The sequence below is a fragment of the Rhinoderma darwinii genome, chromosome 13 (assembly GCF_050947455.1).
Source record: "Rhinoderma darwinii isolate aRhiDar2 chromosome 13, aRhiDar2.hap1, whole genome shotgun sequence".
Taxonomy (NCBI): domain Eukaryota; kingdom Metazoa; phylum Chordata; class Amphibia; order Anura; family Rhinodermatidae; genus Rhinoderma; species Rhinoderma darwinii.
In genome coordinates, this window is record NC_134699.1 from 7,263,550 (window position 1) to 7,285,347 (window position 21,798).

The following is a 21,798-nucleotide window of genomic DNA, read 5'->3' on the forward strand; positions in this document are numbered from 1 at the left end:
CGGTAGATGACCGCAGCCTGTCCGTGCCGTCATCATGGACCGTGCGCTCCTCTATGGTCGTGTGCGTGAGGCCGAAGTCTATGTACAGCGGATGCGTCAAAGGAAAAAAAACGTTCAGGAGTCTCCGAATTTGTTCTCGGCTCAGCTGCCGCTTCCGGACTTGTGAAATTCCACATTATATTGCGGTTTTTACGCTGGAAACAAGTGCCGGATCATCAGCGATTGTGGATTATCAAATGCTGGTTTAATGGAACTTCACTGTATCAAAATGTATAAAAGAAGTAAATACTTACCAAAAATGTGACAAGAAAAAAAAAAATTGAAATACGATAAAATATACAGAACTTTTTACACATTTGGGGCTTGTAAACTCCATAATTAGGACGGTTCTAGCTGCAGGTCGGAGTTACCCCCTAAGGGTCACGGATGATATAGATAGATATATACACACGCCTCAGAGGTTAAGCGGAGACTCAGAGGAAAGGGGGCAATTAGGGATTATCCGGATTTACCAAGGAGGTGGAGGAGTCGGCGAGCGCCGCACAGACGACATCGTACACACCAACAGGTTTTACTATATGAAGTCACAATAGTTGGAAGAAGCGGATACAGATGGCACCGGGGTGAACAGAGGGGAAGGGGGTCAAGATTTACAAATGAAATACATGGGGGGGGGACACACAATGTCAAATGGAGTAGAAGTTGGTGTACAGGGACAGGTGGGGCACAAAGACAGGGAGGGGCTGAATATGGGGGGGGGGTAGATTACTCCGAGTAGAGGCTGAGGATTAAAAACGGGGTACAGAGGCAAAGTGGAGGTCACAGACCGTGCAGGCTCAAGGGTTAGGGACATACATAAGGGATCAGAGGTTAGGGACATACATAAGGGATCAGAGGTGAGTCTCGGAGGAGAAGGCCAAATGCACACGATGGGTATTACATTGCGCCTGCGAATTGTATCGGACAAGTTTATACCTGACCGCACATCAAAATGTAAAAACCGCATTAAAAAAAAAACACTAAACAAAACTGCACTATTAGGCCCTGTCCACACAGAGTTTTGTTTTTTTGCGGTCAACACGGAAACAGCGCCAAAAGACGGCCGAAAATGCCTCCCATTGATTTCAATGGGAGGCGGAGGCGTTTTTCCCACGAGCTGAAAATATGCCCGGAGGTAAGAGGAGGGTTGTGCCCCTTTCTGGGGCGTTTCAGTCTCTGACCTCCCGTTAACATCAATGGGGGGCAGAGGAAGCTTTTTTTTCGTTGCTTTTTCTGCCCGCGGAGCTCAATGGCCACCGCTTAAAGAGAGAGAGAGAGAGACAGAGACTCAGAGAGAGCGAGAGAGACAGACACCCACCCCGTCAGTCCATAAACTATTTGCATCAGTTCTGTCATATTCAAATGACGGGAGGTGAACGCAGGAAGCCGGATGATGACCGTACGTGGCCTCCAGCTCCTATAGGGGGCGTCACTCCGCTTTTCTAGATGCCGGAATGCCAAACCGGTGCCGGGCTATGTCCCCATCTGTGTAACAAGGTGTTCAGCTGCCCATACAATAGCTGCAGGACCCCACAATACAGACGGTCTGACCAGCTTTCCGCTCCTGTGTTTGGGCTCCCCTGAGGACAACCCTTGTGGGAGCTGCAGTGGTGGCTGTTTACTGATCCTCACTTAGCTTTCCCAGAAACAGAAATAACCCAGAACCAATGGAATAGAAAGACGAGCGGGTATCCGGCGCCCATGAATTAAATCTAAAAGTGGGAAGATGAGCAGGTGAGACGATTCAGCAGAGTTCATTCCGTGCTGCGGTGGGGAATGTGAGAACAGTCTGTGGGAGTGCTGGGTGAGGAGGGGGCCACACCATGAAATGGGAGCTGGCGAGTCGGCGGGAAGGGAGGATTTCTCCGGGTCAGGAATGTGGGGCTGATGTTTATCTTTTTAGGATCGGTGCCGTCGTATGGCCCAGAACGGGTGGGAAATGTATTATGGTTTAGGCAGCTTCTAAAGCACGGGGCTGGGGAGTGGCACGCAGACCCCCAATGTAATCACTAGGAGCGGGTGCCCTCCTCTGTAAAGTGGCATGGAGATAGACGCCAGAGAAACCGGATTAGTCTACGCAGGGTCACTATAGGGTCAGAAGAAGCTCGCGTTCTTCCCGCGCCTTCACGTAATGCCCTGCGCTTCATCACTCCACAATATGTTCAGCCCGATCTTCCTGGTTCACAAACCGAACGCAAGAACTGCAGTGAAGACTGACACAGGCAGAGAGGAAGAAGTCGGGCAACTTGAACCCCAACAACGTGGACTTCTGACATTCAAGGGTCGGGTAAAACGGAGTGACAGCCCCTATAGACAGCGATGGCGGCCATTAGATTAAACACGTACGGAATGATACCAGACTGCAAATATAGGGCAGACCGAGGGCGAGGTAAATGGTTATCAGCGGCATCCAGGATCGGGCAGATCCACCCTTCAGATCTGCTCCCACGGCATCGGGGAGGGGGTGGGTTGGTAATTACGCTTGGGCACACACCGGGAACCTGCGCCCTGGTTATCAGCCTGATATCAGTCCCAGGACCTCCTGGGGCACTGTCGTTCACCCTCCCAGACCGGGGTGAGGGTTGGTTGATCTAGTTATCTGCTGTACAATATATAACGAGAGGGTGAAGGTGGAAGATTAAGATTGGCCCAGTCTGTCAATCCTCGTTGTGTCAGATCTGATCTTCATAGCGAACCCGGCCCATCACTGCCTCTCCTCAGCTATGGCACGCCCGCTGGCGCATGGGGTGTTTTACAGTATCGCGGTTGACGGGGTTAATGGCGTGCCAGGTAACGTGGCACAAGTACGAGCCGCACGACGGGATTTGATCTTTTGCAACTTTTTGACCAACGGGGTCAATTGCAGCTTCCATTATTCTGTATGGAGGAGCGTGGCGCATATTGTGCCGCCAGGAGGCCAATAACCAGGATGTTGTTATCAGCACCTGATCATGTGACCGGAGTATTTTGTGCCGCCACGATCAGTTTTTTTTTAATGCGTTGTTGACTTAGGAGCTTGCAATTCAGGATCGGGCTATTGCTCCGCAGCTTGGATGTGATAAGACGGCACGTCTCAGGTGTGCGACTAGAGGGGTGTGCAAGGGTTAAAGCAGCTGAAGCAGACATTGCTGTTACCATAGGGAAAAGAGGGAGGGGGTGAGGAGAGAGAATGGGGGGTGGGGGCAGATCTGGAGCCTGGGGAAATAGGAATGTAGGGTGGGGATAGGAAAACAGAATTAAACCCTTAAATTCCCTACATCTGCCAGGGAGTGCAGCGGGAGGCGGAACCGCGACAGCGCCGACTATAGCGAGAAGACGACGTGATCCTGTAAATTATGTGTATGCATATACACACACACACACACACATAGATATATACACACACACACATATATATATACACACACACACACTATATATACCACCTTCAGCCATTTGTAACAACCCAAAGATAATGGCTGAAAAACCGCAGTAAATTATTTTTTGGGCCGATTACACACACCTCTGGCGCCGCTTATCTCCAGGGTGGAAAAAAACAAAAACAGGCAAGTAAAAATCCAATCTATTTAATCCTGTTTTGTAGCCATGGACGGTCTGGCAGCGCTCAGACATTAGATTGTCAGCTGCCCACACACATAAGATAGTTGTCAGCCAGAAGAGTGTTCCTGGAGTATGTTCACCCGCCGAGCGCGCACCTTATTACAATAGGATGTGGGGGATTAGCGGCTGTCGGACACCTTTTGGCATCTCCATCGTAAACAGAATAGAGGAGGGGGTTAAAATACAACAAGTCTAACATCATGATTGAGGCCCCTCCTGCACACGACCGGAAGGGCTATTACTGTCCGCAAATACCGTCCGTAGTGCAGATGTATTTTACGGATCCACAAAAACGGGAGGCTACAAATGTCACAGCCCCTTGAAAAGGTCTCCATGGTGAATCTCCTGCCGTCACATAGCAACGCTTCCGCGGCTACACATCCATACGAGTCCGCAAAGCGCCCGTGGACTTCTATGGGGGAGTCCGTGCCGCAATTGCGGACAAGAATAGGACGTGTTTGTTTTGCGGATCATTCCTACGGCCCGGACACACCTCCGTAAATATACAGAAAGGCGTCCGTGGCCTATAGAAATGGATGGGTAATTACGGATAAAAGCTACGGTCGCGCGCCTGGAAACTGAGTCTCTGAATACATTGTTGGTTATTGGTGCAACAAAAACTGCAGCTGCCTACAGCCTGGGAGCCACATTCAAGGGGCCCGAGAGCCACCGGCTGTGGGAGGAGGGGGGGCACCATATACCATACACAGCGCTCACGTATTAGTCATTCACAACCTTACGGACCGGTGTGGTATCAGATCTGGGCGGCTCCTTTCCTGACCATTTCGCTATGGGTCACTCGGCTCTATATATAAATACGAGACACACAGAAGATCGCAGCGATCACCGGATACTGCAAAATCGGGGCATTCAGTCCTTATGGCTCTAGAAATTGATTACTACAGCCCCCTGACCCGTGGATAGGTGATGGGGCCATACATAGGGCGAGGTTGATGCCAGACTAATGTTGTCTAAGCCTCCAGTTACCACCCCGATCCCCCCGTTAACACACCCGTTGTGCTCCGCTACCATGGCGCGGTGGCATAAATCTGCCCGTCAGGTTGGGGGCATTTCTCTAGTCTATAAATGGACCTGAACTGAAGGCACCAGAAAGGACGTGGAGCCAACAGCGCCGCAAAAATACAAAGTAATTACTAGAAACCAAGAAAAACAAACAGGAACTCCACCCGCCACCGCCGGACGAGTCACGTCGTCTCCCACACATCGGATAATTGCTCTCAACAAACCAGTTGCCGGGAGGATTTGCTGGAGGTAGTGAAACGTAAAAAGCCTTAGGCCAGACAGCTCCTCTAATCTAACTAGATTTAATAGGCTCAGCCTCCAACTCAATGACTTTTTAATGATTTTCTAAAAAGGGTCTAAAGTCCTGAGAGAAATCGCAGCCTTCCTGGTTAAAGGCACAGAAGCCCCCCGTCTCCCCTGCCCATCGTTATCTAGAGCACCGTCACAGGTCAAGCCTAGAATATAATCTTTGACGTCCCTCGTGTTGTGCTGGGCCATGTGTGAGGGAAGTGTAATCTAGTCTGAGGGGCGTGTCTTTTATTGTACAAGTCTATAGGGTGGAGCTTGTTCTGTAAGGACTTTGACCAATCACATGCATGGCTGCTCAGACCTGAATGTGAAGTCACATAACAGGTCAATCAGCATGTATCAGAGCAGGATGGGGCACCGGCCCTAATGAATATTCATGAGTCACATTTGTGATCGAGAAAACAGTCCGTCAGAGAGGACGGGGCCCGAAGCGAAGAAATAAGCCCTTTTTCAGGAGATGCTTGACACCGGCACACTCCGAAATAACTGCAAGTCCTGGTGCCCCCATAAAGTTTTCAGGACTCTACATCCTTCTGCAGGTTCTGATCACCCATTAAAATGGAGACCAAATCTGGAATGGACCGGACCCCCCCTCTCTCCAGGGGCCCCATAAAAGCCATATTGGCCTCTACTATGAAACGGATACTCTTAGAGCAACATTGTGGGACACCTTGGGTTGTCACTTCCCGCCCCCCCCCGAATCCAATTATAATGCTCTCTCTGAAGTGTAACTTAAAAGAGGACCTGTCACTATGTCATAGAAGTTGTACTGGGTAACTGCCCTGAACAGCGCTGTCTTCCTGATTCCAGGGATGTTTTTATATTTTTCCTGGATCCCCCCGCCCACTATTCTCTATATGCTAATTTTCTGTAGTTAGCCAACAGGGTGGAGCTAGCTTCCCTGCCTCTGATGCTGACCAATCAGCGTGTGGCAGCTTGAGGGTAGTTCACGCCCTGTTGGTGAACTACAGCACATTAGCATATGGGGAGCCAACACAACATCAGGCCATATCTCTGGAACGAGGGGGTCCAGGAAAAAAATAAAAACAGCGCTGGAATCAGGGCGATTCAGGTCAGTGAATAAATATTTATATATATATATATATATTAGGACCTAGTGACCGATCCTCTAAGGCTTCCCCAGCAATAAAGAATGGGGGACAGGGACAGCTGCCATCAGCTTGTGACCAGGGGGTCTGCAATATGTACAAGATGCACTCCGAGATTAGGAGAGAGTTCGCCAAGCATGGTCTCCACCGGTCGGATGTGGTTTTTGACCACCTCTTCTCTAGTCTCGGTGGAGTGACAGCGCGCCAATCACCAGAAAATCACTAATAAGCCTTCCTGGAGCGAGAGGCGCGTACGTAGAGGGATTAGGGTTTGGAGCCGAGCGTCTTGACTGGCAGTAATTGGGGACGGATCAGTCTCCAGACACGAATGTCTCATTTACTCGTCTTTGTTCGGTATAATGAGGGTGAGGGAGGTCGGGCGATGTGCGGCTGACGTAGAGGACACCCAATCTTTCAGTCCTCCTGCCCATCCTCTAAACCCTGCGCAGCGCTGGTTAACGGCATAATCCGGGGATTTCAGTGCATTATCCTAACGAGATCCCAGAGAGGAACTTTACTGCGGATACGTCTTGTAACATCTGAAGCTGAACGCGCCGGCCGAGGCTTCAGGGTCTCCATGGAAACCGATAGGCCGGGAGCTGCAAGGTCGCTGTGACCCGGGGGCTGAACGCCGCGTGCCGTCCACTGACAGCGTCCAGAAATACTTAGCAACAGTTACTAATGAGAGGCTTCCCGGCAAAGACCACGTAACCGAATAACTAGGCAATGATAGGAAAAAAACGGCAGCCAAAAAATGACCGACGCCCCGACAACGAGATCTCAAACTGAACGTCACTGCCGATAAATTCTGATAATTAACATTTACCAAACATGGCAACGCTCGGATAAACTTTAGGTTTCAATTTCTTTTTTTTTTTTTTTTTTAAGAACTTTGCTTGCTGTCAGTGAATGGATTCAACGCTTCCAATCAGAGGCTGAACACCCGTCCTAATAATAATTTGTGGTTCTCACAGGTTCGGAGCTCTATAGTCAGGAGTCCGGCACCTAAGCCACAAATTATCAAGACGGGTTTTTAGCTTCAGCGTAAACATTGAATGTTTTCATCCACTGACAGCAAGTAGAGGTCTGGAAAATGATGAGGTATTTAAAACACATTGTGAAAAATGTACTAAGACATTTCAAGCGCCAGTCTCGAAACAAAGTGCGCTGGAGTACGATGCGTTACGCCTCTTTACAAATTTTGCGTATCTTGGGCCGACCTCGCACCAGAAATTGAAATCTACGGTCGCCAATTTTCGGCATAATTTATGGTAAATCTGTCAGTTTACGGAGGCCCCGCCTCTCCTGCTAAATCCCGCCCACTTTGAAATTAGCAAAAAAGTGTTAACAGTCACAAATGATAACGTGCGCTATAACGTGTTACTTTTCTACGCCATTACGATGGCGGAAATACTTTTACATAAAATCTGAAAACTTCAAAAGAGAAAACCTGAAAAGAGAAAAAAAAAAGAGAAATGCCTAGTAAGGCTGCGTTCACGCGTTTCGGTTGTGTGGTGCCAGGTCAGAAACCATGATGCAAAATTATACGGATATCACCACGAAATGGCGCAGGTTGCGATGCAGGTATTACGGGAAAAACATGTTTTTAACGTATTTCACTTATAAAAACCGCAAGGCCAATAACCGCATCACAAAGCCGCTGCAATTCATGGTAAAGCGCGTGTGATTTCTTTTTTTTTTACCTTGTGCCACACAACCGCAACGTGTGAACACAGACTTAGGGCAAGTTAACACAAAGTATTTTGGTGCGGTTTTTTTTCGTGGAAACCGCGCCAAAACACGCCCGAAATAGCCTCCTATTGATTTCAATGGGAGGCGGAGGCGCCATGCCCTTTTTTTGTCGGCAGCGCTCAATGGCAAATGTTTTTCAGCCTGTAAAAAAAAAAAAAAACGGAAAAAAAAAACCCGAAAAAAAAAACAAAACTGTGTGAACAGGGCCTTACGCTGCGATATGCGAGCAGGGCTTATACTACTGCATCAACAGGCAGGTTTTCTGTTCCGGACTCAAGAAAAGTTGGGTGACCACCTCTGCGGGAGCGCCAATGCAGTCCTATAAGTAGTCACCCAGCTTTCCCAGAAACAGATATTACAACTGAACTATTAATTGGACGGCGGGGCAGGGATTTAAAGCAACAAATGACACAGAAGCGTTGATGTAACAAGTGGGACTTGACGTAAAGGACGGAGACTCCTACAGAGCGGGACTTACCGGAATTGTCCTGGTTGCTGTACTGCCACTGCGTGCTGGAGATGAAGGACGGCTCCGGGGACCCCGTTCTGCAGTTCTCCACCATTTGTTGTGTGATGTGTCTGACCGTCTCTTTATTCTTGCGGTTCTTCCTGCGCCCCGAGTGCGGCCAGCCGTCCCCTTGCTCTATGTAGATGTTTCCTGGGTTCCCTTTATTGGCTCTATAACGGGACGGGGAGACCTGCTCCTCCTTGATCCGCATGGGTCCATAGCACACATCCCCCGGCCATACAGAAGACACCTCGTCCTGACTGTCCGCTTTCTGTTCGGCGTCCTCCTTGCCGTAATTGCTGCCGCCTTCGTGACAGCTGGCGATGGCGGAGTCTCCCGACGAGTTGGCCGGGCTCGTCCTTCTGGCCAGCCACGGTGAGATACTCCGCCCGGCCACCACGGCGGACAGCAGGGCCTCTGCACTGCTGGACGGGGCGCCCATATCATAGTCTACGAGTTCATCAGAAGTCTCGGATTTTATGCTGATGTCCAGAGCCGCCTTGATAAAGCTGTGGCAGGCCTGGACGATGTCCGTCATCTGGAGGTAGCTGGCTGCCGACATCACCTCGATGACGTTCTTACTGGTCAGCGCTAAGTGGGCGGAGTACATGAAGTCTATGATGGCCTTGAAGCCCTGGGCGGTGACAATGTCTAGTTGGGTGACGGTGGTCTGTTCGGACGACTTCTGTACCTGACAGTAGAGGGTCTTGAAGTAGCGGCTGCTGCCCAGCAGGACGTTCTTGTGCGCCTTGAAGATCTTCCCCTCCACGATGACGCAGACGTCGCAGAGAATGCCATGTTGCCGCTGCTCGTTCAGCTCGTGTAGAAGCTGCCGGTAGTGGGACGGGATCTCCATGTCCTCTTTACGATTATTCATTTGTGGACGCCTTCGGTTTATTGTCCCCACAAAACTGTTAATGGAGAGTAGAAAATTTTAATTTTGTGTCAGTATTCACTGCAGCTCTGGCATTCTGTTCTCACATCAAGTACATCCTATGGGTGGATATTTAACGGCTATGACCGGAACATATTGGACACGTGAGTAGAATCCCTATAAAACATTTTCTCAAGTGTCTTTCCAGCAAGTGGACTACAAGTCTCAGCATGCTCTGTCAAGTAGTGGAGTATCACAGGTTAAAGACACGACAATTTACATAATATAGGTGCACTGCGGGGGTGGGGGGGGGGTGATGGTTCCCGTTGTACAAGTACAAATCCTCCCCCCTTGGAGTTCAAAAAGATCTGAAGAGGCTCGATCCAACTTCTGAGGACATTCCACATTAGAGAACATCAAAGGGGTCACTCCCCATCCCCCCCCCCTTACCCACACCCTATTGGGGTTTGCTTTGGGCGGTGAAATCCTGGACTAAATAATCCCAGAGATTAGTGTCAATCCTGGAGCGTCGAGTCCACGAAGATACAAGGAAAGATAAAAGATGAGGAGGAGGAGTAGAGATCTGACGAACAGGACCCTCCAATATGGAGTCAAATTGGCCGTCAATAGGTAAAGGGGCTGTCGGTCTTGGGACGTGGCACATGTAGATAATACCGGTGGTCTCCACCAATGAAAGGCTCAATAAACCGGAGCAAAGGGGCACTACAATGTCAAGGATGACCAATCAGTGACCACTTCCGTTGGCTATTAGAGGTGCATGATGGGATTCGTAGTAGGTAATAGGGATAGTGTCTACTTGCCTATGTGACCACCGGAGTTAGGCCGCACGCACACGACAGTGTTTTTAATCCGTAATTACGGACTCATTCATTTCTATGGGCTACGGACACCTTTCCGTATTTTTACGGATGGGCATCCGTGCCGTAGAAATGATAGAACTCGTCCTTTTTTGTCCGTAATTACGGCACGGACTCTTTATAGAAGTCTACGGGCGCTTCCGTGATTACGGACGTGCATCCTTAGCCGTCCGTAATTACGGAAGCGTTGGTATGCGACGCCGGGGGGTTACCCTAGATTCCTCCCTGTTGTTTGTGGATCCGTAAGTACGGATGCGTTACGGATGCACTAAGGACCGTATTTACGGACACCGTTCCGTGTATGCGGATGATTTACGGATGACTAAAAATGACGACTGATCCGTATTTACGGATGGATGTAAAATACGGTCGCGTGCCTGGGGCCTAAAAGGTTTCTAAAACCCTAATGCGGACAACCGACACCCAGACGTGAGGTCACAATCGTTTGTGGTGCGCACAATGAGTCGGTCGCCGCTCCAGGGGCTGCTCGCAGGATGAGTAACCTCTGACATGGAGCGGTGCGAGATGGAGACGTCACCCGGCCGGCGTCACAAGCCACACGCACGGCACCACGGCCGATCAGTGGAAATGTTCTGCACTGATGGTGTGGGGGATATTAGATTAATAGAGGAGTCGGCCGGGAGGAGACAGGCGATAGTGAATGAGGGGATGGGGTGTAACTAGAGGTCTATGGTGCCGTTCCATGGCGCGCCTCTGCCGACACGACGTTGCACCGAACACTGGCATTGGAGAGGCACCTGCCGGTTATAATAAAGGGACACTAGATCTAGAACCCATAGTCATATGTACATTTGTTGTGCAGTTGAATGCAATCTATTGCTCCTTGTTATCAGCCACCGGGAAATGGAGGAAAAACTCCTGCCCCATCACTTATAAGATATGGACTCCACCGAGTGCCAATTGGGCCGTTTTTCACAGCATCCGAGTGGCACCCGATACGTTTTCACGGACACATTCACTTTAGCGGGTGAATTGGGTCCGACTCGGATCCGTGGAAAGTAAGGACATGTCCCATCTCTCCACGGATCACTGACGGGACTCAGCCGTCACACACGGTCATGTGCATTAGGCTTTAGTGTCCCCTTAAATACAATAAGCCAGGGGTCTGATACCTACGGCTCCCCAGACATTATGAAACTCCAACTCCCAGCATGCCCAGCAGCAGTTAGAGCATGCTGGGAGTTGTAGTTTCACAAAAGACCGTAAACACCAAGTACTCACCGAGCGTAGAGATAATATTAGGGCTCCTTAATCTTGGTGGTGACGGAGTGTCAGACGGGTTGTTGGCATGATGTCCCAGACACCGGGGAGGAAGGTCTCGAAATCCCTGAAAATGACAGTAAATATTAACATGTGACATCATCGGTAGACAGACGAGACGTCCAATCACAGCGCAGGTATCACACATGGACCAAATCTCATCCAACCCGCCAGACGATCGCTCCATATTTATTACCCACGTTCTGGTAAACTTCCCTGTTGGAGGATTTTCTTAATAATTCAGCTGACAGGGGACGGAAACTATTCCAGATCTAGGGACCTTTCCCCAGCAGCAGCAGCAGCTACGTGCCAGTATTGTAAGTCTGTGTGAATGTCTAACACCAGGTGTGACCAGAATAAGACGCGTCTCATCGTTTAGGTAGGAAAGCCGACCAAACGCATCTTGATGATGCTTTTAAAGGGCCAGTAACCTCAAAAAACGAAGCACTGGAGCATTAATAGAGGAGTGGCCCCTACTATGGATGCAAATGGAGGTCCTCAGCACTGGAGATCGGTCACATTGTAATGATCATGGGGGGGGGCAGGAAGGTTTCACAATGCAGTCTGTCCCTAGCCCACATGGCTGATAACAGAGAGCAAAATAAAACAAAAACAAGACATTGTGGAATAATACTGTTCATATGGTAACCAGAAGCAAATTCCACTCAGCCGTCACTCTGTTATATCCGTTTCTGGGAACCTATATGGTCGCCGTTACAATTTTCCGCCAGTGGCTGGATATTACATAGTTCTGAATGGGATCTTAGAAGGGTATTACTATCTTAGAGCCTTGAGATGTGAATACCCCTTTAAGTCAAGTTCACACTATGCAATTTTTTTGGGCATGTATTCAGAAGCGCTGTCATCTCCCCCGAACCTGGTTGTCAGGAAAAGGAATATGGCGGCTGACCTCCTCCTGGTCTGCGTCAGCTTCCTTTCGCAGCAGAGAACTCTCAGCGTGTCATATGACTCCGCCCAACTCTGCTGATTGGCTGACGAGGTTCACAGTGGGAATATACAACAGGTGATTTTCCAGCCCCTGACTGCCACTTTGAGGGGCTGTTATGTCAGCACAATTGCACCCGCCCAATTGGGTTATTATGGCATTCCTGCGCCCTGGTGACATGTTCTCTCCAAAGTATCACATTAAATATTTTAGACTATCTTTATATATACAGTATATTAGTCAATGCTGCTTTACTGGAGGGAAGCGGCGTTTGTGTGTACTGGCCCTTTAAGCAGATAGTGTAATATAACAGGGAATCAGAGCAAGAAAATTACAGGAACACAGAAACGATCCGAGAACAAAGTGCCCCAGATATCCGCCCCACGTGGAGCAAGTGGCCCACTTTCCTCTCCACTCACAAACCACAATTCACTTAATCCATCATCCGCAGTACGAGGCTCTCCGGATCTCTACACCGGCGATAGTCCGTCCGCTCACAGCGAGAATAAATCGCCTATTGCAGCGCGCACCCCACCCTAATAAGAGGCTCCGTCCAGGAGCAGCGAGGGACATAGAGGGGGGTAGTGGATGACCGGGCGTAGAGCGGAGCGAGACCAGGAGGACGCACGGTCAGAAGAGTAGAATATAGACATAAGGCGCCCGGCACACGACCGTAACTTTTATCCGTAATTACGGATCCATTCATTTCTATAGGCCACGGACGCCTTTCTGTATATTTACGGATGTGCGTCCGGGTCGTAGAAATGATCCGCAAAATATAGAACATCTCCTATTCTCGTCCGCAATTGCGGCACGGACTCCCCATAGAATTATATGGGCACTTCTGCAATGGCGGACGGCTAGATCTGCATCCGTATTTGCGGACAGTAAAAACCATTACAAATCACATGCATGAGGTTTAAGGCCTCATGCACACGACCGCGCCCGTATTCACAGTCCGCCATTACGGGGCCGGCCGGCCGCGGACAGCCACCTGCATTTTTGGCCTGTGCTGCCATACAGAGTATGAAAGCGGTACGCTACTCCGGCCCGGACACCATCCCGCAAATATACGGGAAGGTGTCCATGGTCAATAGAAGTGAATTGGTCCGTAATTGCGGACCAATTCTACGGTCGTGTGCGTGGGGCCTAAGGGCTAATTCACACAGAGTTTTTTGGCGCTGTTTTTGACATGGTTGATCAATGGAAGGCGGAGGTGGGTTTTTTTTCACGCAAGCGGTGCTTAATGGCCGAGGCCAAAAAACGCCACAAATCATGCGGCAAAGAAAGTAACAGGCAGGTTAAAATCTGCCTCCAAATTCCTGAAATAATTTTGAGGCAGATTTTTCTGCCTGCAAAAAACGCTGTGTGAACAGGGCCCAATACTGGGAAAATAATATTAGAAACATTTTGATAAGAAATAAAAAAAAAAAAATGGGAATAAATAATAATAGAAATAACAATTAAAAGGGTCTTCCCACCGTTAGAAGTGAGGGTGTATTATTAGGGTACGCCAACACTTCGGCCTGCCAGGTGCCCCACGACCCTCAGCATAAAGCGCCACGTCACTAGTTAAAGGGGCGGACTGACAACGACAACCCATCCGTATACCCCATTGGAGAATATGGAAGTCATGGAGGCGGGTCCCCCGGTTGGGCGACAGAAGACCTCTTGAAATTCGTCTCGTCAACTATTGGCTGGCTAGAAGGGCATATTCACATCGGTTTCAGAAATTTCTGCGACTGTCCCATTGATCGGAATTGGGTTTGTAAAAATCCGTGCACCTGCCGCAGAAACAACCCAAACACGTGCATGGAACGGAGATTCAGCGGCAGAAATTTCTGCAACAAATCTGCGTCACGTGAATATAGCCCAACATAGTCTAATAATATGTCCCACAAATCCAATGACAATTCCGTAATATTCCCAACGTGAGTTATTATAGGGCTATGGCGAGAAGAATCACGTCGGATTTCCTTTACCACCGTTTATTTTATTGCTCAAATGCATCTAAAAAAATACGAAGCAACTTTACAAATAGTCTTGATTAAAAATCTACTACCGTTTTGTGTGCACAGCTCCTGTGCTCGCCTATGGGTTTCCATAGTTACAGACTACAAACCAACCCTGTGTAGTCTGATCCCACAGTTTTCTCATACTACTCACAGGGGTTTTTTTTTTTGTAGATTGGAACCATAAAAAGACACATAGGCCTGCACAGGAGCTGCACACACAAAACGGTAGGTGATTTTTGAACGAATATTATTTGCCAAGTTGCTTCATTTTTTTTTTTTTTTAAATACATTGGATCCGCCAAAAATATAATGGGGCCTTGACTGGCAGTCTATGAACAAGGGTGTCAACCGATTCAGGATAGATTTTTCATGGGCAATTATTTTTATTACTATTGCGATAAGCGGCACATCCATGTACGTTAGCCGCTTATCTCCATGCGCCACTAAAACAGTGTATGGGCCGTTAATGGGGAATCAGGGCTGATAACGATCCTGGGCTGACGGTTATCCTATGCCACGGAAGACCCCCCAGTGTATAAACAATCCCGCACACCCCGTCAGTTTGGCCAGAATGCTGGTGAAGGGTCCGTCAGTCAATATGATCTGTCGTTCTACCCTCTAAGTGCGTCGGGTGTTATCCAGTGGAATTCTAAAAATGCTTCTTTACCCGAACTCATTGACAGATAAAGAGCGGGGCTGTCGCTGCCACACAAGGAAAGATATGCGAAAAGCAGGAGGTCGTCACGAGAAACACAGAAGATAAGACTGCGATATAATACCCGGTATGTTCTAGCATTAAAGAGTATTCATAAGTCGTCACTCGGCTTTCCCAGGCTCCTGAACAGCGAGCTATAGAGAGTGATAAACCCCGTTCAGTTGGATCACAACCCGTCGGAGCTGTAATTGTGACCAGGTTGGTTCTCAGGGCATGCTGGGAGTTTGCAACAGCTGGAGATCCATAGGTGGCACCCAATGGAATGGGCAGATGGGCAGTAGATACTTCTCTGCTTCTCCTTTACCTAATCAATGTAGGTGCCAGGGCATCTACAGCCAGCGCTCACCACACCCAGGAAAGGACTATGCCAGGGCATCTACAGGGGCATCTACAGCGCTCGCCACACCCAGGAAAGCACTATGCCGGGGCATCTGCATACAGCGCTCGCCACACCCAGGAAAGCACTATGCCAGGGCATCTACAGCCAGCGCTCACCACACCCAGGAAAGCACTATGCCGGGGCATCTACAGCCAGCGCTCACCACACCCAGGAAAGCACTATGCCAGGGCATCTACAGCCAGCGCTCACCACACTCAGGAAAGCACTATGCCGGGGCATCTACAGCCAGCGCTCACCACACCCAGGAAAGCACTATGCCAGGGCATCTACAGCCAGCGCTCACCACACCCAGGAAAGCACTATGCCAGGGCATCTACAGCCAGCGCTCACCACACCCAGGAAAGCACTATGCCAGGGCATCTACAGCCAGTGCTCACCACACCCAGGAAAGCACTATGCCAGGGCATCTACAGCCGGCGCTCACCACACCCAGGAAAGCACTATGCCAGGGCATCTACAGCCGGCACTCACCACACCCAGGAAAGCACTATGCCAGGGCATCTACAGCCAGCACTCACCACACCCAGGAAAGCACTATGCCAGGGCATCTACAGCCAGCACTCACCACACCCAGGAAAGCACTATGCCAGGGCACCTGCAGCCGGCGCTCACCACACCCAGGAAAGCACTATGCCAGGGCAGATGCTGAATTCAAGCCGGGACAAGGATTGGGGAAAATACAAAACGCAGCACTGGAGATAGCAAGTCGCACCCCGCTCATAACCCGCCCTCTGATAGTAATAATAGAAGCAAATACACTACAACTCCCAGCATGCCGTGACAGCAGGGGGAGCCACAGCTATAGAGGATATACACCCGGCAGATTACACAAAGTCAATTACCTACGGACGCTCCAATAGAAATTACCCAGAACACCTTGCAGTGTAACTTACGGTGGAGTCTCTCCCGGGCGCCGTCACTCTCGTTCCCGCACGCTTCTCCCTGATTATTACTGAGGTTTTTGTTGCAGGCAGAAAAATTTGCCTCAAAATTCCTGAAGGAATTTTGAGTCAGATTTTGATCTGCCTCCATTTATTTGCCGCAGTTTTTGCGGCATTTATCGCAGTGCTTTCGGCTGTAGCCATTGAGCGCCGCGGGCAAAAAACACTCTTTCTGCCTCCCATTGATTTCAATGGCAGGTTAGAGGCGGAAACGTGGCAAGAAAGAGCGTGCCGCTTTTTTTTTATTTTACCGTGAGCGGCTAAAAGTCACCGCGAAAAAAAAAAAAAAAACACCTTCCACTGAAATCAACGGGAGGCGGTTTCGGATGTTTTTTTGCGGCGGATTCTGATGCGGTTTCTGTGTCAAAATCGGCATAAAGAAAAAAACCACAAAACTGTGTGAACTGGGCCTAAGGCCGGATTTACACGGGCGTGTGCGTTTTGCGCGCGCAAAAGGTACTTAACAGCTCCGTGTGTCAGCCGCGTATGATGCGTGGCTGCGTGATTTTTGGATGCGCCATTGTGTGTGTAGATTCATGGCGCATCCAAATCAATGGAAGTCTGACCTGCACCCCATTATTGAGCATCACAGCCCCTTTATTCTGGGATTAGGGGTTTTTGGGGGGTTTCAGATCTTTTACTGACCAAGATATCGATAACAAAACTGAGGAGGTCCCGTTAGCTTGTACCGGCACTGCGACCACTGGCGGACGGTAATACCCGGGGAGGCATTAGGGACACGGTCAGTACGGTGACCAAGTCTTTCCTAAATCACTGGCAGCCCCCGTCACATTGCCCTTTTAATTAATTCCCATATGCGGAGCCCCCACCTGCAGCCGCCAGACAGGTGTGTTATTACTGCGGTATCCCCCGATTCCTGGGTGTAAGTCGGCTGTAGCTTAGATACCCCCGGGGGACAGCGTGCAGTTGCAGCGGAGCTCCGCAGATTCCCCTTTTGGAGGTTACAGGAAGGAGGAGGGAAGGGAGGAAGAGACAAAAGAGGAAACAAGGGAAAAGGTGAAAGTAAAGAGGGGGCAGTAAGGGAGGAGGTTCTGTCCCTGGCACGCAACCACCTCTGTACAAAGCGCAGCATTCAGTGCCCTGCCCAAGGAAGGCAACACCTTCCCCAACACCCCAAAAATAGACGCTCACAAAGTTCTGTCCTGATGGGGGGGGGCACAGGTGGAACCAAACCCTGGATCAGCACCACCGGATGTACCCGCTACACCTACCAATACCAGCTGACGCTACTATAAACTTCTAATGCCCACTGATATAATACCCAGATGCCATGCACTTGGCGCACACATAAGGACTATGTATTGATCGTTCCCAGGACTTTTTGCAAAACCGACCTCATTCAGGACCATCATTTGGCCACTAGAAGAAGACGGCGGGCCGGTAATCTGAAGAGGGGGCAACTATGGGGAATCTGTACCCCCACAAGTGCGCTGTGAACCCGAACGTCCACAGTTTATAAAGGGATTTGCCCAACAGATATATCTACAGTAGGGAAATCGCTCACAGTGGAATCCCCTAATAACCTGCGGTGCCAGCCTGACCACCAGCTCCATAGACCGTCGCGATCGGCAACAAACTTTCCATTCGGTCCAGTTCCTATTTGTCGTTGTCAACAAAGTAACAACTGCTGCACGTTGTGTGTGGAAAGTACCAGGAGCAACTTAAAGGGACACTAGTACCAGGAGCAACTTAAAGGGATACTAGTACCAGGATGGAAGCGATTTCTCCCCGTTATCAGCTATCGGAGGCTGGGGAAACGGCAGGATCGTACCGGATGTGAATACAATCTACTATCCGCTGTTATCAGCCATCTTGAATGCAATCTGTCGCTCTCTGTTATCAGCCACGGGCAGAGGTGGAGGGTAGCGCTCTTCAATGGGACGTGTGATCGGGAGTAATGGCGGATGTAACAAATAGTCTGATGTGTAATATATAATAGAACTTCTCAGGAGGTGCCGGCAAAATATTCAAAGCAAATATTTCCCTAACAAACCCCCCCACCAAATAGTCCACACAACCGTCCATTCATCGCATAACCAGCGCTCACCCCCACAGGACACCCACCCAGCAGCCGCATAACAGACAGACGTAGGGGACTTGTAAAGGTAACTAGGTTATACCCACACCCAAATATCACACCCCGCGCCCCCAGGCAAAAACCCCCACCCACAGTGCCCTGACACTAACACGTCATTACCATGTGTACACCTAGACTGGGGGTCCTGTATGGAATATATATATATACACACACACACTCTATAGTTGTAGCAGAGCTGAGTGTGTCTTTTTTTCTAACACACAAATGACATATGAACAACTCAGCTCTGCTACATCTACCTTCAGGACCTATCACCTGCTCCATGAGAAGACACTTGGTATACAGCAGTGGCCGGGATAATACACCTGCTCCCGGACTTATCACGGAGAACACAGGGGTGGGGACCAATGTACACAGCCTGGGGGAGGGGGGCGCCTCAATAATTCAGCGACCATTACTAAGGCCAACAGGGGTCACCCCTAGGACAGGTATATACGGAGTATACAGGTGTGTGCACAGCCAATGGGGACCTCACAGCCAGATGTGGAAAATATAAAGTACAGCAGCAAGGGTTAATATTAATTCTATATTATATATATATAGCATAATGTGTTATTATAGGAGCACTGACCCTCGCTCCCCCCCGTACATGTGACACATTATAACCCGCGGCCGCCACACAGATATATACTGAGAACATACAGAAGAGACCCCGGGCGGCCGGGCGCAGCGTCCACCCTGGCACTGCCACCCTCCCCCGGAAACCAGTACATTTCTCCCAGCGGCGCGCGCAGGCTCGGTATCCCACCCGTACCCCGGTGTAGTGCGCCCCGTACCTGTGTCCAGTCTCCGGTCAGTCGGTGTCTGTCTCTACTGCGCGTTCCCGACACTGTCAGACGGCGCTGGGGGCGGAGTCCGAGGCGGGGCTTCCTCTCGCAGCCGGCAGGGGGCGTGGTGTCTACCGAGTCAGACAGAGCAGGAGGCCGCGCTCACAGACGCTCCGTACTGACAGCAGCAGATTACTATGCTCCGCCCACTAAGGGTAGGGAAGTAGATAGCTGGGGGGGTGGCTTAGAGAAGAGGGTGGGGGTTAGTCAGACACGCCCAGGTAGCCGAGCCCTATTGGCCAAAGCGGCTGGATAATTCTATTAGTCCCGCCCATGTGTCAGTCGCTTGGAAGGCGGAGCTGTCTGCGAGGGGTGGGAGTTGGGAATCAAGACCACGTGGGAGAATCGTGAACACGTGACTTAGGAAATGCCATTCAGGGTCAGTGTCGCCTACCAGTCGTGGCCATTGTGCCCCCCCGTTATAGCTGCTCAGAACTGCCCCTACCATGTCCACCTACCACCTGTGCTTATGACCGTCCCTGGCCAACTGTACCACACCGTGCACGTGAAAGCCTGCGAAAACCAATGTGATTTCGGTGGGCATCGTTTGACTGTCGCATGACACGATCGGACGGCACAATAAGGCGCTGTTCACACGGGTTTTTTTGCAGACAGAAAATTCTACCTGCAAAAATCAGCTCTGGTTTTTTGGAAGTGGCTTTGCCGCGTTTGTGAATTATATATATATATTTTGCCGCGTTTTTTTTTACCTCTGTCTTCAACAGGCAAAGGAAAATACAGTGAGCGTATTTTGCCATAGAACGCGTCAGAAACCGCCGCTGCCGCTCACAGCGTTCTGTTTAATCTCCCATTGATTTCAATGGGGTTTTTGAGGCGGAAAACGTCTCCAGACAGGACATGTCGCTTCTTTTTCCCCCGAGTGTTTTTTTTCCACTGGTGGGAAAACAACGCCTCCACCTCCCCTTGAAATCAATGGGAGGCAATTTTGTCCGTTTCTGCGGCAAAAACAACATTAAAAAAACTCAGTGTGAACAGGGCCTGATTATGATTGTTTGCAATTTCACAGTGGCCTGCTCGTGTATAAAACGCAACATCCATCATCTAGTCCGAGCCTTAGAGGGGTCGTCCAAAATTGGGACATTCCCCCCAAGTGGCCGGCGGTTGTACTTACGTTTTGACAGTCCGTATTCCGGTTGCAACGCTGACACTTCCCCCGGTTCTTCTGAACCAATCCTAAAGCTGTACAGGGATCTATAGGGAACATGCGGCGTAAGGGCTCATTCACAAGAATATGAACCTGGTCCGTGTGACGGCCGTTAAAACAACGACCGTCACACGGACTTATGTATTTTAATGGGGCCGTTCACACGACCGATGTTTCCATGGAGCGTCTGATGAGTCTGTGGAAAAATAGGACAAGTCGTATTCTACTGCGTGTTACACATCCCTCCATAGACTCCAGTCTGCTGGGGATCTGCGACAACGCGTCCCGCATGGGTCCACCTCGGACGTGGAAAACGGCGGCTACATTCGTGTGAATCCGGCCTTAGAAATAGGGTGATAAAAAGATTGTAATATAATTAGCGTAACAATTCTTCTACCCCTCACCGCCTCCGCCTGTCAGTCCTCCATAGTCACTGAGCCGCGTGACATTACAATGTTTGTATCTCGGACAACCACCTACCTAAATAGTGTCATTATCCGTCAGTGCACCCGCACTATATAGCTTCACTATCCGTCAGTGCACCCGCAGTATATAGCATCACTATCCGTCAGTGCACCCGCACTATATAGCGTCACTATCCGTCAGTGCTTCCGCACTATATAGCGTCACTATCCGTCAGTGCTCCCGCACTATATAGCGTCACTATCCATCAGTGCACCCGCAGTATATAGCGTCACTATCCGTCAGTGCTTCCGCACTATATAGCGTCACTATCCGTCAGTGCACCAGCACTATATAGTATCACTATCCATCAGTGCACCCGCACTATATAGCGTCACTATCCGTCAGTGCACCCGCAGTATATAGTGTCACTATCCGTCAGTGCACCCGCAATATATAGCGTCACTATCCGTCAGTGCACCCGCAGTATATAGCACCACTATCCGTCAGTGCACCCGCAGTATATAGCGGCACTATCCGTCAGTGCACCCGCAGTATATAGCGGCACTATCCGTCAGTGCACCCGCAGTATATAGCGCCACTATCCGTCAGTGCACCCGCAGTATATAGCGCCACTATCCGTCAGTGCACCCGCAGTATTTAGCGTCACTATCTGTCAGTGCACCCGCAGTATATAGCGCCACTATCCGTCAGTGCACCCGCAGTATATAGCGCCACTATCCGTCAGTGCACCCGCAGTATATAGCGTCACTATCTGTCAGTGCACCCGCAGTATATAGCGCCACTATCCGTCAGTGCACCCGCAGTATATAGCGTCACTATCTGTCAGTGCACCCGCAGTATATAGCGTCACTATCCGTCAGTGCACCCGCAG

The 21,798-nt window shown here is 49.9% G+C and overlaps 1 protein-coding gene across 2 annotated transcripts in view; it reads right to left on the minus strand.

Moving 5' to 3' along the window:
* LOC142665701 (zinc finger and BTB domain-containing protein 46-like) overlaps positions 1–19,487 on the minus strand; it is a 36,016-nt gene extending 16,529 nt beyond the window's left edge. The window contains exons 1-3 of one of the 2 annotated variants that reach the window (XM_075845446.1): positions 19,286–19,487; positions 11,335–11,440; positions 8,311–9,251 (exon numbers count right to left, since the gene is read on the minus strand). In XM_075845446.1, coding sequence (XP_075701561.1) covers positions 8,311–9,217 — 907 coding nt within the window. In that variant the 5' untranslated portion in view covers positions 9,218–9,251; positions 11,335–11,440; positions 19,286–19,487. The remainder of the gene's footprint in view (positions 1–8,310; positions 9,252–11,334; positions 11,441–19,285) is intronic. The other variant, XM_075845445.1, reaches the window with a different exon arrangement.
* Positions 19,488–21,798: the final 2,311 nt, after the last annotated feature.